Source organism: Numenius arquata, chromosome 24 (assembly GCF_964106895.1).
Source record: "Numenius arquata chromosome 24, bNumArq3.hap1.1, whole genome shotgun sequence".
Taxonomy (NCBI): domain Eukaryota; kingdom Metazoa; phylum Chordata; class Aves; order Charadriiformes; family Scolopacidae; genus Numenius; species Numenius arquata.
The window spans coordinates 3488629-3501538 of NC_133599.1; the positions used below are offsets into that span (position 1 = coordinate 3488629).

The 12910-nt window shown below is 51.0% G+C and overlaps 2 protein-coding genes across 2 annotated transcripts; both read left to right on the top strand.

Moving 5' to 3' along the window:
* On the top strand, window positions 1-3324 carry LOC141475262 (acidic mammalian chitinase-like). The gene is made up of 11 exons (XM_074163529.1): window positions 1-25; window positions 169-198; window positions 676-877; window positions 1180-1236; window positions 1343-1508; window positions 1639-1763; window positions 2243-2351; window positions 2443-2628; window positions 2785-2904; window positions 3006-3147; window positions 3308-3324. Exons 1-11 carry the CDS (start codon window positions 1-3, stop codon window positions 3322-3324), a joined length of 1179 nt encoding a protein of 392 aa, XP_074019630.1.
* A 3418-nt stretch (window positions 3325-6742) lies between these two features.
* Window positions 6743-10340, top strand: LOC141475044 (acidic mammalian chitinase-like). Its single transcript, XM_074163165.1, has 11 exons — window positions 6743-6767; window positions 6911-6940; window positions 7418-7619; window positions 7963-8019; window positions 8118-8283; window positions 8414-8538; window positions 8776-8899; window positions 9025-9210; window positions 9367-9486; window positions 9588-9729; window positions 10090-10340. Exons 1-11 carry the CDS (start codon window positions 6743-6745, stop codon window positions 10338-10340), a joined length of 1428 nt encoding a protein of 475 aa, XP_074019266.1.
* Window positions 10341-12910: the final 2570 nt, after the last annotated feature.

The window sequence follows — 12910 nt, forward strand, 5'->3', positions numbered from 1 at the left end:
ATGGCCAAGCTCACCCTGCTTACCGGTAAGTCCTGCTTCAGAACTTACTTCTCTGCCTTCACGACAAGTATTTGTGCTCTTTCACTCTTTAAGGTTCTATTGGGTTCAGTCCGGTTCTTTCTCAGTACAAACACTTAGACCTTTGTTCTTTGACTTTTCTCTTTATAGGTCTGGTCCTGCTGCTGAACGCCCAGATAGGTATGTGCTTTCTACCCCAAAAACAACCCTGTCAAGCCCTTTTCAGAGTCAGCATCCACAGGCAGCTCCAACAGGCAGCACAGCAAACACGCAAAGAGCCTTCCACCTTCCAGGCACCTCACCAGAGATCCCTCTGCCTCTCTTCTTCCTTACGTGGCAGCAAAGGAGAAAGATTCCCCTTGGGGAAGAGACCCAGCACTCGGAACCACCCTCATTCATCAGTTTGAGGGTGCAGGAGCCTCCTAGACACACTCCTCTACTGAAACACAGCAGGAAGGACAGAAATCCATTATGATCCTTGGAGAGCCACTGCCCACAATGATAACCAACCCTACTTCACCGTCTCCAAACTCCTTGCCCTGCGGGGAAACGCTGCCCAATCGCTTCTCAGCAGATCTAGTAGCATACTCTGCCCCACGTTAGAAACACCTCTGAAACGCAGTCCAAATCTACCCCACTCCCTCTCTTTCTCTGCAGGCACTGCCTACGTGCTGTCATGTTACTTCACCAACTGGGCCCAGTATAGGCCTGGCCTGGGAAAATTCATGCCAGACGACATCGACCCCTGCCTGTGCGACCATCTGATCTACGCCTTTGCTGGGATGAACAACAACGAGATCACCACTTACGAATGGAACGACGAGACCCTTTACAAATCCTTCAACGGCTTGAAGAACCGGTACGTACCGAGAGCAAAGGGCATCACTGGTTCTCCCTCTCAGGTCCTCCCAGCATCTCTTCTCTGCACAACGGCAGCACCATCCACAGCTGAGGGATCCCGAGGAGAAGAGGGAGAGAGTGATGGGGAGGGCAGGGCAGGGGAGGACAAGCTGCCAGCACCGTCCTTGGAGGAAGGTGACATTGGCTGATTGCGCTCCAGACTTGGTCTTTGGGTGTCACAGCAAGAGATCACAGCCTACAACGGCAGCAACACCAGATACTTACTTGCCATACAACATGTTCCTGTCCCTCTTTTTGCAGGAACGGAAATCTGAAGACCCTCCTGGCGATTGGAGGATGGAATTTCGGGACAGCCAAGTGAGTTCAAACCATCTCCTTCCCATCATGGCACCCTGGAAAGGAAGGGAGAATCGGGAAGAGGCACCGGCCAAACCCCAACTCTGTCATACTCTTGCTTCCATAGGTTCACCACAATGGTTTCCACGCCCGCAAACCGCCAGACCTTCATCAATTCCGTCATCAAATTCCTGCGCCAGCATCAATTTGATGGGCTGGACCTTGACTGGGAATACCCTGGCTCCAGGGGCAGCCCAGCCCAGGACAAGGCTCTCTTTGCCGTCCTCGTTAAGGTAGGTTGAAACAAAAGGCTTTCATCAAGCCCTCTGCCCTGCACAGCTCTGGCCAGAGCCCTGGACAGATGAAAAACCTCAGGCCAGGCCAGAGAGTCCACGGTGAGACCCGTTTCTTGGCATCCCTCAGGAAATGGTGGCAGCCTTTGAGCAGGAAGCCAGACAGGTCAACAAGCCCCGTCTCCTGGTCACCGCTGCTGTTGCTGCAGGCATTTCCACCATTCAGGCTGGCTATGAGATTCCCGAGCTTGGAAAGTGAGTAGCAAACCCCCAGGTCTCCTTTCTGTGACTTCTATGGTCTTCCTTCAAATGGTTGAGGGAAACTCTGCCACTATCTGTCAGAAACCAACCTCATTGCACGTGGCTCCCTACTCCTTGCATAGGCAAGAACGTTACAGGGGTGGTACTTGTTTGAGGGGAAAAGGGACACTTGGGGAAGGGAAGTGTAACAACAGGCTGGCTCCAGCCACTTAATGCCATCAGGGATCATCTTTGGGTTCCCAGAAGTCCAGCGCAATTCCTGCTCTGCCTTGACCTCTGCCTCCCTTTAGCGGAGGAGAGAACTGGCTCCAGCACTTCAAGGCCAGCTCAAAAATGGTCTTGAAGAACCCAGATTTGCAGAAAGTGGGGACATGGCCAGCGATGTGGTGGGGTAAACGGCCAGCACTACAGGAACCTTCGCGTCTAGATGACTGAGCAGGCCAGGAGATAGATGTGTGCAATGTTCTCTACAGGTACCTGGACTACATCCACGTGATGACTTACGACTTCCACACCGCTTGGGATGGCCACACCGGGGAGAACAGCCCTCTGTACGATGGCAGTCACAGCCAACTCAGTGTTGTAAGTATATTTTGGGAGCCTCTGCCGGAGAAGCCATATTCCTGCCTACAAATCCTTGCATACGCTTGCACTGTGCTGGTTTTTTTTACAGGAGTATGCTATGAACTATTGGAAGAACAATGGTGCTCCAGCGGAGAAGCTCCTTGTTGGATTCCCAACCTACGGACGTAACTTCAACCTCCAAAACCCATCTAACACTGCTATTGGGGCACCAACAACTGGACCTGGGCCAGCTGGACCTTACACAAAGGAAGCCGGACTGTTGGCTTACTACGAGGTATGTGTGCTCCTACACATCTAGGCCGCCAAGAACACAAACACCCTTCAAACTACCCAGCAGGGCATTTTTAACCCATACACCCGTGGAACGTGCCAACTGCCTTCTTCCGTAGGACACTTGATAACTTCTCCCTCGCTCCCCGTTTCTTCCTAGATCTGCACCTTCCTGGACTCTGGAGCCACCCAGGCTTGGGATGCTGCCCAGGACGTGCCCTACGCCTACAAAGGCAGCGAATGGGTTGGCTATGACAACATCAAGAGCTTCAACATCAAGGTATGGGGGGGCATGTGTGGCTGTGCCAGTAACAAGGCAGGAGGCCTTCTGCAGCAGCAGTTCCCTGGACTAATTGGGATCTCTCCCCTGGCACTGAACAGGTTGACTGGCTGAAGAAGAACAATTTTGGAGGTGCCATGGTTTGGACCATCGATCTGGATGACTTCACTGGCACTTTCTGCAAGCAGGGAAAATATCCCCTGATCACCACCCTGAAGAACGGTCTTGGTCTGCAAAGCAGCGGTGAGTAGCTTGAGTAACATGGCGGTTGTGCTTCTAGCATCAGTTATAAAAAGCCGGTGTGCTTGTGATGCTGTGGAACCAGGCATGGAGGGTAAGGACAAGAGTCCATTATTAATATAATCCCTTCCCAAAAGATAACCTCTTTCCACTTTCATTTCAGGCTGCAAGGCCAAGTAATCATCCAGTCCCCAAGTCCCTGTAGCTCCTAAACATGGAAGTGGGAGTATGAGCACGAGCTGGAGTGACAAATGAAGTCACTGCGGTGGGAGTGGTTTCTGTGCTGGTAAAGCCATCCAGACTCAGCCAACCAGAGCCGCTTTTACCAATGTTTGAACATCAAAACCTGTTCCAGAATTGCCGTGACCATCTTATCTGTAATACCAGCACTCATGCTACAACTGGCCATGAAGATACCAATCCTTTTACAGCAAAGAGACCCCTCTGATCTTATAGCATCTAATAATAATGATTAAATAAAGTGTTCTGCAAAAGCAACAATCCTTGTTGTTTCGATTCATCTCACTCTTAATATTTTGATGCTCCACGAGTCTCTTGTGATAGTCACTCTTATGCTCAGGGAAGAGCCTGAATCCACAAGTTGCATTTTAAACAGCCATCAACTGGCATTTCCAGAGCTTTCCTGATGTACCAGCAGGGCAGACAGCGAGAGGGGAAAAGGGCAGAAGGAGGAGACAGAGTAGATCTGGCTGTGTCATGAAAGAGCACATGGAGAAGGGTCACAGGGGCACAACCAGGACACCCCCTCCCCACAGAGCCCTCATGCAAGGCCTGTGCATTTGTCCAGGGAAAAGCACTCGCCTCCTGGAAAAGGCACCTTCCAAAGGGACCAGTCTGCAAAGCACCCACAGCCCTGGTGCTCTGGCCATGAGGCATCAATTACTCCCTCCTGCGGGAATGGTTCTGCTGGGAACGTCCCAATTCACAGGCAGACTCCTGATGTGTCCTAGAGCCTCAAAAGTCTTCTCCACGGTCTGAGCACCAGGGACACTCATGCCCCATTGTGGCAGCCTAAGGGTGGAATCACAAAATTGTTCTTCCTCCTCTTCCAACACAGGTTCCTTTAAAAAGCATCTGCTTAGAGAAGAGAAACGAGCGGGAGAGACCTCTTCTGCTGCTCAGGCACTTCTGCCCATCCCCTGATGTAAAGGGTGTCTTAAAAAGTGAGAGGCTTCTGCTGTTAAACAACAAAAACGGTCTCAGATACTCACTGGAAAACACACTGCAGAACAAGAAAGGCTTTGTGATAACAGCAAGAGCAGAGCAGTGTTTCCTACCAGACCCACAGGTAAGAAAAGCCAGTCCCAAAGCAGGACAGCCACTGCTTTGCAAGAATTTGTAGGCTGTTCCCACCAGAGACTATCAGTTCCGATCACACGTGCTGGGGGGGCAGTTCACTCGTGCAGAGCACTCCAGTCCCACGCATCACTTCAGCCCCGACTGAGAAGCAGAACTGATGCAGGAGCCCTGGGGACCTGCCCAAGGGCATCAGCCTCCGCTACACTTGGGCACGCTTGGCTTTCAGAACAGCTCCTGGCAAGAGGCAGAAGTGCAGAAGAAGCGCTCAAGAGTCTTCCATCACCTGCACTGATCATATGAGCTCTGGCAACACAGGATCTAGATAGAGATGTTTACGCAGACATATCTGGCATAAATCCCCATAGGAAAATTCCCAAGGAGTCTCCAAGAACACCACTCCACACTAAGGAAAACATACCGGCTACAGATTGTCTCCGTGGTGGCAAGACGTGGTCTGCCTGCAGTGAGGAACATCAGATCAGCAGCCCAAAACACACATAGCTCTCCCCAGGTTGTTTTACTTTTGGCAAAATAATGCAGCTCCTCACACCCAAACCCAGAAGGCATTTCTGTGAGCTCAACAGCATCCTTGCATTGCCAATGGGAAAGAAAGCAGCCTGTCTTCACTGGAAACACAAACCCAGACCTTTCATACACTTCTACCCAGCCAAGGGCCCATCTACCCAATACATGTCTCTGCATCGCTAACAGGAACCTTGCCTGTCGTGACGCTGCCACCAGCACAAATGCCCGTAGCGGCCGCCAGCTCCAATCTCCCGGTACCAGGAGAGCGATACCCGGACCTCTGCATCCAGATACGGGTGAGCACAGGGCTCTCCAATACACGCGCCACCATTGCGTTGACCTTTACACTTTACCAAAACTCAGGATTTGACCAACTGACATTGGTTACCACCACACGCAGACAAATAAGCGTCCTTGCCCCTTCCCCAAATGCTTTCCTTTTCACACCCAAACATACCTCTACAGATAACAGACTGGCCAGGCTCCAGAGCTCGCTCAGGGTGGGATTTTCCACATCTAGTCCCATTGAGTTTGTACTGGGTTACTTTATCGACCAAGAAACACAGTGGAAAAATACTCCTTGAGGATGGCTGTCCCTTTCATTATCTGCCGTATCTCATCCAGTGTGTGCACAGAACATGAAGGGTCGGTCAAATGCATTTTAACCTGCAGGTCAACGAATTCAGTGCCAGCACCTGATATGGGCAACTTTGAGGCTCCTTTTCCAGGCACCCTTTCAACCAAGTCTGGGTGACCGACTGGAAATTCACCTTGACATCATCTTAGCGGGAATTAAGCAACTGGCCATGTCCCTGTGGGCTGTTACTCCACCATTTGCACCAGCCCTGGCAGTGCCTGGTGTGCAAAAGCAAAGAAACCACAGATCTCAGCCAACACAGAAATTGGTTGGAGCTTCCACCTGGACTGAAGGTGAAACAAAGATGGAGAGAGAATATTTTGAGATAAAAACATCATTTTCAGCACCTCAAACTGCCTTTCAAAAACTCCCATTCAGATATGCTTAGAAGAAAGACACTGCATCCTCAAAGATTCAAAATGAGACTTTTAAGCTAAAAGAGATCCATTGCTTTTAAAAATAAGAAAGATTTTCACAACAATGACCACTGACAAGCCCATGTAGAATAAAAGACAGTCAGGTAATTTCACTCAGTGGAGCTTCACCGAAAGCCAAGGCAAGGCAGGAATTCTTGGTAACCCAGAGGGCTCTCACTCTGGGAGAAAGGTGAGCAAAAAGAGGAGGGAAGAAGCGCGAGAGGAAATGACACCTGCATGATGCTCTGTCCCTGGGCTCTCTCTTGTAGAGCTTGGCCTCCAAGAAATAATACTTCTGCCTGAAGAAAATAAGCTTTGAGAGTTACCTTTGGTCTCCCATTGCCTGCCAGCTCTGGGTAGAGACAATGACAGCGCAAGGTGAACACTTCTCCCACCTCTCCCTGCGTAATCACCGCTGTTGACACAAAGCCCGTCGCTGTAAATAACATTTGTAAGATGGAAATCCAGCTAATCTTGTTCTTCCGCTGTTCTTGCAGCACCACAACACGGCACAGCCTGATAACGGTGATGTCTCCAGCTGGAGCGTTAAGGCCCATTGTACTGGTATCACTTTTCCGTGATACTGATCTTTACCAACTTCCATAATGTTTGTCCAACTTTGTTGATGCGAGACTGGCAGGAAGTGAGAGGAGCGTATAAAAGTGGGAGACGGTCTGCACCAGAGCAGTTCTGGTCCAAGATGGCCAAGCTCACCCTGCTTACCGGTAAGTCCTGCTTCAGAACTTACTTCTCTGCCTTCACGACAAGTATTTGGGCTCTTTCACTCTTTAAGGTTCTATTGGGTTCAGTCCGGTTCTTTCTCAGTACAAACACTTAGACCTTTGTTCTTTGACTTTTCTCTTTATAGGTCTGGTCCTGCTGCTGAACGCCCAGATAGGTATGTGCTTTCTACCCCAACAACAACCCTGTCAAGCCCTTTTCAGAGTCAGCATCCACAGGCAGCTCCAACAGGCAGCACAGCAAACACGCAAAGAGCCTTCCACCTTCCAGGCACCTCACCAGAGATCCCTCTGCCTCTCTTCTTCCTTACGTGGCAGCAAAGGAGAAAGATTCCCCTTGGGGAAGAGACCCAGCACTCGGAACCACCCTCATTCATCAGTTTGAGGGTGCGGGAGCCTCCTAGACACACTCCTCTACTCAAACACAGCAGGAAGGACAGAAATCCATTATGATCCTTGGAGAGCCACTGCCCACAATGATAACCAACCCTACTTCACCGTCTCCAAACTCCTTGCCCTGCAGGGAAACGCTGCCCAATCCCTTCTCAGCAGATCTAGTAGCATACTCTGCCCCACGTTAGAAACACCTCTGAAAGGCAGTCCAAATCTACCCCACTCCCTCTCTTTCTCTGCAGGCACTGCCTACGTGCTGTCATGTTACTTCACCAACTGGGCCCAGTATAGGCCTGGCCTGGGAAAATTCATGCCAGATGACATCGACCCCTGCCTGTGTGACCACCTGATCTACGCCTTTGCTGGGATGAACAACAACGAGATCACCACTTACGAATGGAACGACGAGACCCTTTACAAATCCTTCAACGGCTTGAAGAACCAGTACGTACCGAGAGCAAAGGGCATCACTGGTTCTCCCTCTCAGGTCCTCCCAGCATCTCTTCTCTGCACAACGGCAGCACCATCCACAGCTGAGGGATCCTGAGGAGAAGAGACAGAGAGTGATGGGGAGGGCAGGGCAGGGGAGGACAAGCTGCCAGCACCGTCCTTGGAGGATGGTGACTGTGACTCAGGGTGCTGTGGATTTCACATACAGAGATCACAAGCCTACACCAGACACTTTCAAGAAACACAAGAGCCCTGTGACTTATGCTGGTCTGTTGTGAAATAGGGATGACTCAACCACTCCTTGTTTTGAAACATATTCCCGTCCCTCTCCTTGCAGGAATGGAAAACTGAAGACCCTCCTGGCGATTGGAGGATGGAATTTCGGGACAGCCAAGTAAGTTCATACTTCCCATCACAGCATCCTAGAAAGGGAGGGACAGGAGGGAAGAGGCACTGGCCAAACCCCAACTCTGTCATACTCTGCTTCCATAGGTTCACCACAATGGTTTCCACACCAGCAAACCGCCAGACCTTCATCAATTCCGTCATCAAATTCCTGCGCCAGTATCAATTTGATGGGCTGGACCTTGACTGGGAATACCCTGGCTCCAGGGGCAGCCCAGCCCAGGACAAGGCTCTCTTTACCGTCCTCGTTAAGGTAGGTTGAAACAAAAGGCTTTCATCAAGCCCTCTGCCCTGCACAGCTCTGGCCAGAGCCCTGGACAGATGAAAAACCTCAGGCCAGGCCAGAGAGTCCACGGTGAGACCCGTTTCTTGGCATCCCTCAGGAAATGGTGGCAGCCTTTGAGCAGGAAGCCAGACAGGTCAACAAGCCCCGTCTCCTGGTCACCGCTGCTGTTGCTGGAGGTCTTTCCACCATTCAGGCTGGCTACGAGATTCCTGAGCTTGGAAAGTGAGTAGCACTGTCTCTCAGTTCCCAGAATACCAGCTCAATTCCCGCTCTGCCTTGACCTTGGCCTCCCTCCACTGGAGGAGAAAATGGGCTCCAGCACTTCAAGGCCAACTCAAGAAAGGTCTTGAAGAGCCCAGGTTTGCAGAAAGAGGTGACATGGCCAGGGATGTGGAGGGGAACCATTGGGTCTGGGTGACTGAGCAGCCAGGAGACAGACACAAGCAATGTTCTCCACAGGTACTTGGACTACATCCACGTGATGACTTATGACTTCCACGGCGCCTGGGATGGAGTCACTGGCGAGAACAGCCCTCTGTACAAAGGCCCAGCTGACACTGGGGAGCTCATCTACTTCAATGTCGTACGTATATTTTCCGAGATGGTGTCACAGATGATTATCACGACATCCGTGATGAGAAGTTTAAGGAGGCATCCTCCTGGCTACACATCCTGGCACCGACTTGACCTGTGGTGGTTCTTTTGTAGGATTATGCTATGAACTATTGGAAGAACAATGGCGCCCCAGCGGAGAAGCTCCTTGTTGGATTTGCAACCTACGGACATAACTACATCCTCCAAAACCCATCTAACACCGCTGTTGGTGCACCAGCAACTGGACCTGGGCCAGCTGGACCTTACACAAGGCAGGCTGGATTCTTGGCTTACTACGAGGTATGTGTGCTCCTACACACGCTGGCCACCAAGAACACAAACACCCTTCAAACTACCCAGCAAGGCATTTTTAACCCATACACCCATGGAACGTGCCAACTGCCCTCTTCTGTAGGACACTTGATAACTTCTCCCTCTCTCCCCGTTTCTTCCTAGATCTGCACCTTCCTGGCCTCTGGAGCCACTCAGGCTTGGGATGCCCCCCAGGACGTGCCCTACGCTTACAAAGGCAGCGAATGGGTTGGCTATGACAACATCAAGAGCTTCAACATCAAGGTATGGGGGGGCACGTGTGGCTGTGCCAGTAATAAGGCTGGAGGCCTTCTGCAGCAGCAGTTCCCCGGACTAATTGGGATCTCTCCCCTGGCACTGAACAGGTTGACTGGCTGAAGAAGAACAATTTTGGAGGTGCTATGGTTTGGGCCATTGATATGGATGATTTCACTGGCACTTTCTGCAAGGAAGGCAAATACCCCCTGATCACCACCCTGAAGAACGGTCTTGGTCTGCAAAACAGCGGTGAGTAGCTTGAGCAGGGTGTGCTTCTTGAAGGTGACTCCCTAGTTCCCTGCTGATTCAGGGCTTCAGACACCCACAAACCTGTATCTCTGGAGCCTTGGCACACAAAGACTTTCTGTGGAAGCCACCTCTAGAGATTGGCCTGGAAAGATCCTTTCCCTCTACATCCCCCAGCATAAGAGAGGGAGATTATAACTTGGACCTGGGTGTCCAGACGTTGCAAAGGCCTGGTGTGAGCCAGGCCAGACTCGGGGGGAACACCCCTTAATAGCTGACCCCAGCACTAAAGGGCCTATGGAGGGAGGGGAGGGCTGAGAGACTGTCAACACAAAAATAAGCCCTCTCCTGATTTTATTTCAGACTGTGTGCCTCCAGCTCATCCCAATCCTCCCATCACTGAAGCTCCTAACCAAGGAGGTGGCAGTGGGAGCGGGGGCTCTGGTGGTGGCTCTGGTGGGAGCGGTTTCTGTGCTGGCAAGGCCAACGGCATCTATGCAGATCCAACCAACAAGAGCAACTTCTACAACTGCATTAATGGTGAAACCTTCATGCAAACCTGCCAGAGTGGTCTCGTCTTTGATGCCAGCTGCTCCTGCTGCAACTGGCCATGAAGATACCAGTCCCATTGCTGCAAACAACCCCCCTGACCAAATCGCACAACATAAGAATGATTAAATAAAGTGTTCTGCAAAAGCAACATTCCTCACTGTTTCAACTTTTCTTGCTCTTCATATTTTGATGCTCCCTGATACTCACCCTTGTGCCCAGGGAAGGGCCTGAATGCACAAGCTGGACTCAATTCCAGTATGGCATTTTCCAGGGATTTTTTGTTGCCCTACCTTGACTGACAGGCACAGGGAAAAAGACAGGGGGCAGACAACAGGGCAGATGGGGCTGTGCCACGGGAGAGATCACAGAGAAGGGTCCTGACAGCCCAACCTATAGAGTGCTTCTCCAGAGACCTCGTCTTACTAAACTACAGTCTGAATCAGCAGCTCCTTGGGGCGGGATCCAGAAAGGTGCAATCCATGGGGAAGTTATCAAACCTCTTTACTTTAATCAGCCATAAACTGGCATTTCCAGAGCTTTCCTGATGTACCAGCGGGGCAGACAGTGAGAGGGGAAAAGGGCAGAAGGAGGAGACAGAGTAGATCTGGCTGTGTCATGAAAGAGCACACGGAGAAGGGTCACAGGGGCACAATCAGGACACCCCCTCCCCACAGAGCCCTCATGCAAGGCCTGTGCATTTGTCCAGGGAAAAGCACTCGCCTCCTGGAAAAGGCACCTTCCAAAGGGACCAGTCTGCAAAGCACCCACAGCCCTGGTGCTCTGGCCATGAGGCATCAATTACTCCCTCCTGCGGGAATGGTTCTGCTGGGAACATCCCAATTCACAGGCAGACTCCTGATGTGTCCTAGAGCCTCAAAAGTCTTCTCCATGGTCTGAGCACCAGGAACACTCATGCCCCATTGTGGCAGCCTAAGGGTGGAATCACAAAATTGTTCTTCCTCCTCTTCCAACACAGGTTCCTTTAAAAAGCATCTGCTTAGAGAAGAGAAATGAGTGGGAGAGACCTCTGCTGCTGCTGCTCAGGCACTTCTGCCCTTCCCCTGATGTAAAGGGTGTCTTAAACAGTCAGGAAGAAGCTTCTGCTTTCAAGCAACGGCAAAGCAGTTACTCCCTGCAAAAGAAATCACAGGGCAAGAAAGGCTTTGCGACAGCAGCAACAGCAGCTCAGTGTTTCTCACTGGATCCCAGGTAAGAAAAGCCAGTTTCAAGGAAGCAGAGCCACAGTTTTGCAAGAATTTCTAGAGAGAATTTTTTCTCAGCTTCATTGGTCATGAATCATTTTTTCATAAACAGACTCTGTTGGAGAAGCAGAGAGAGAGCTGGAAAACCACGAGGCTTTTAGGCTGGTGGCTGTAGTACACAGGGAAACGCAGACTAATCTCAGAGTGTTGGGGAGTTACAAATCTCCATACACAGAGCCTGGCAGCGGGGAAATACTTGCACAAACCTATGGCCTCGTGACTGATCATATGAGCTCTGGCAACACAGGATCTACATACAGACGTATACACAGACATATCTGAGGTAAATCCCCATAGGAAAATTCCCAAGGAATTTCCAGCACCACCACTTCACACCAAGAAAAATCATACTGGCAACAGATTGTCTCCGTGGTGGCAGGACATGGTCTGCCTGCAGTGAGGAACATCAGATCAGCAGCCCAAAACACACATAGCTCTCCCCAGGTTGTTTTACTTTTGGCAAAATAATGCAGCTTCTCACACCCAAACCCAGAAGGCATTTCTGTGAGCTCAACAGCATCCTTGCATTGCCAATGGGAAAGAAAGCAGCCTCCCTTCACTGGAAACCCAAACCCAGACCTTTCATACACTTCTACCCAGCCAAGGGCCCATCTACCCAATACATGTCTCTGCATCGCTAACAGGAACCTTGCCTGTCGTGACGCTGCCACCAGCACAAATGCCCGTAGCGGCCGCCAGCTCCAATCTCCCGGTATCAGGAGAGCGATACCCGGACCTCTGCATCCAGATACGGGTGAGCACAGGGCTCTCCAATACACGCGCCACCATTGCGTTGACCTTCACCTTTCTCCCCAGTTGAGCCTTCCACGCAGACCTGCCTAATCATCGCAGCAAGGGCAGGGAGAACAAAAATACCTCTCGAACGCAGTGGCTCGTGTGCACCAAGGTCTGCAAGGCCAGAGTGGCTACGGTCTTTGGGGAAAAGAGCAGTTTTCAGAGAGTTTGCTGAGAGTCAGTTGTCAGACACATCTTGCATGGGATGGGTGCAAGGCGCTGCAAGCACCATGCCTGACTCTGACAAACCTCTGGGCCTGAAATGATGAGGAACCTTAAGGAAGCATCCTCCAGGGAAGGAACACCCTCGCTGTGCTCAGCTGAAGACAACATGAAAATCAGGGTCTCCTTTCCATCACCCATCAGAAAAGAGCCCAGGGAGCTGAAGGGCAGGCAGACTTAGTCCTGGCGTAGTCACAGAACCAGCATAATGACATTTTCAGCCAGTGCATGGAGTGAAGCCAGAGCAGAAATAATCCAGTCTGGGGAATCTCTCTGAAAGCCAACACTTTGGCTATGGGAACAATGTGCAAGTCTCTGTCTGCAACCTCAACTCTTTTATTACTTGAATTCTT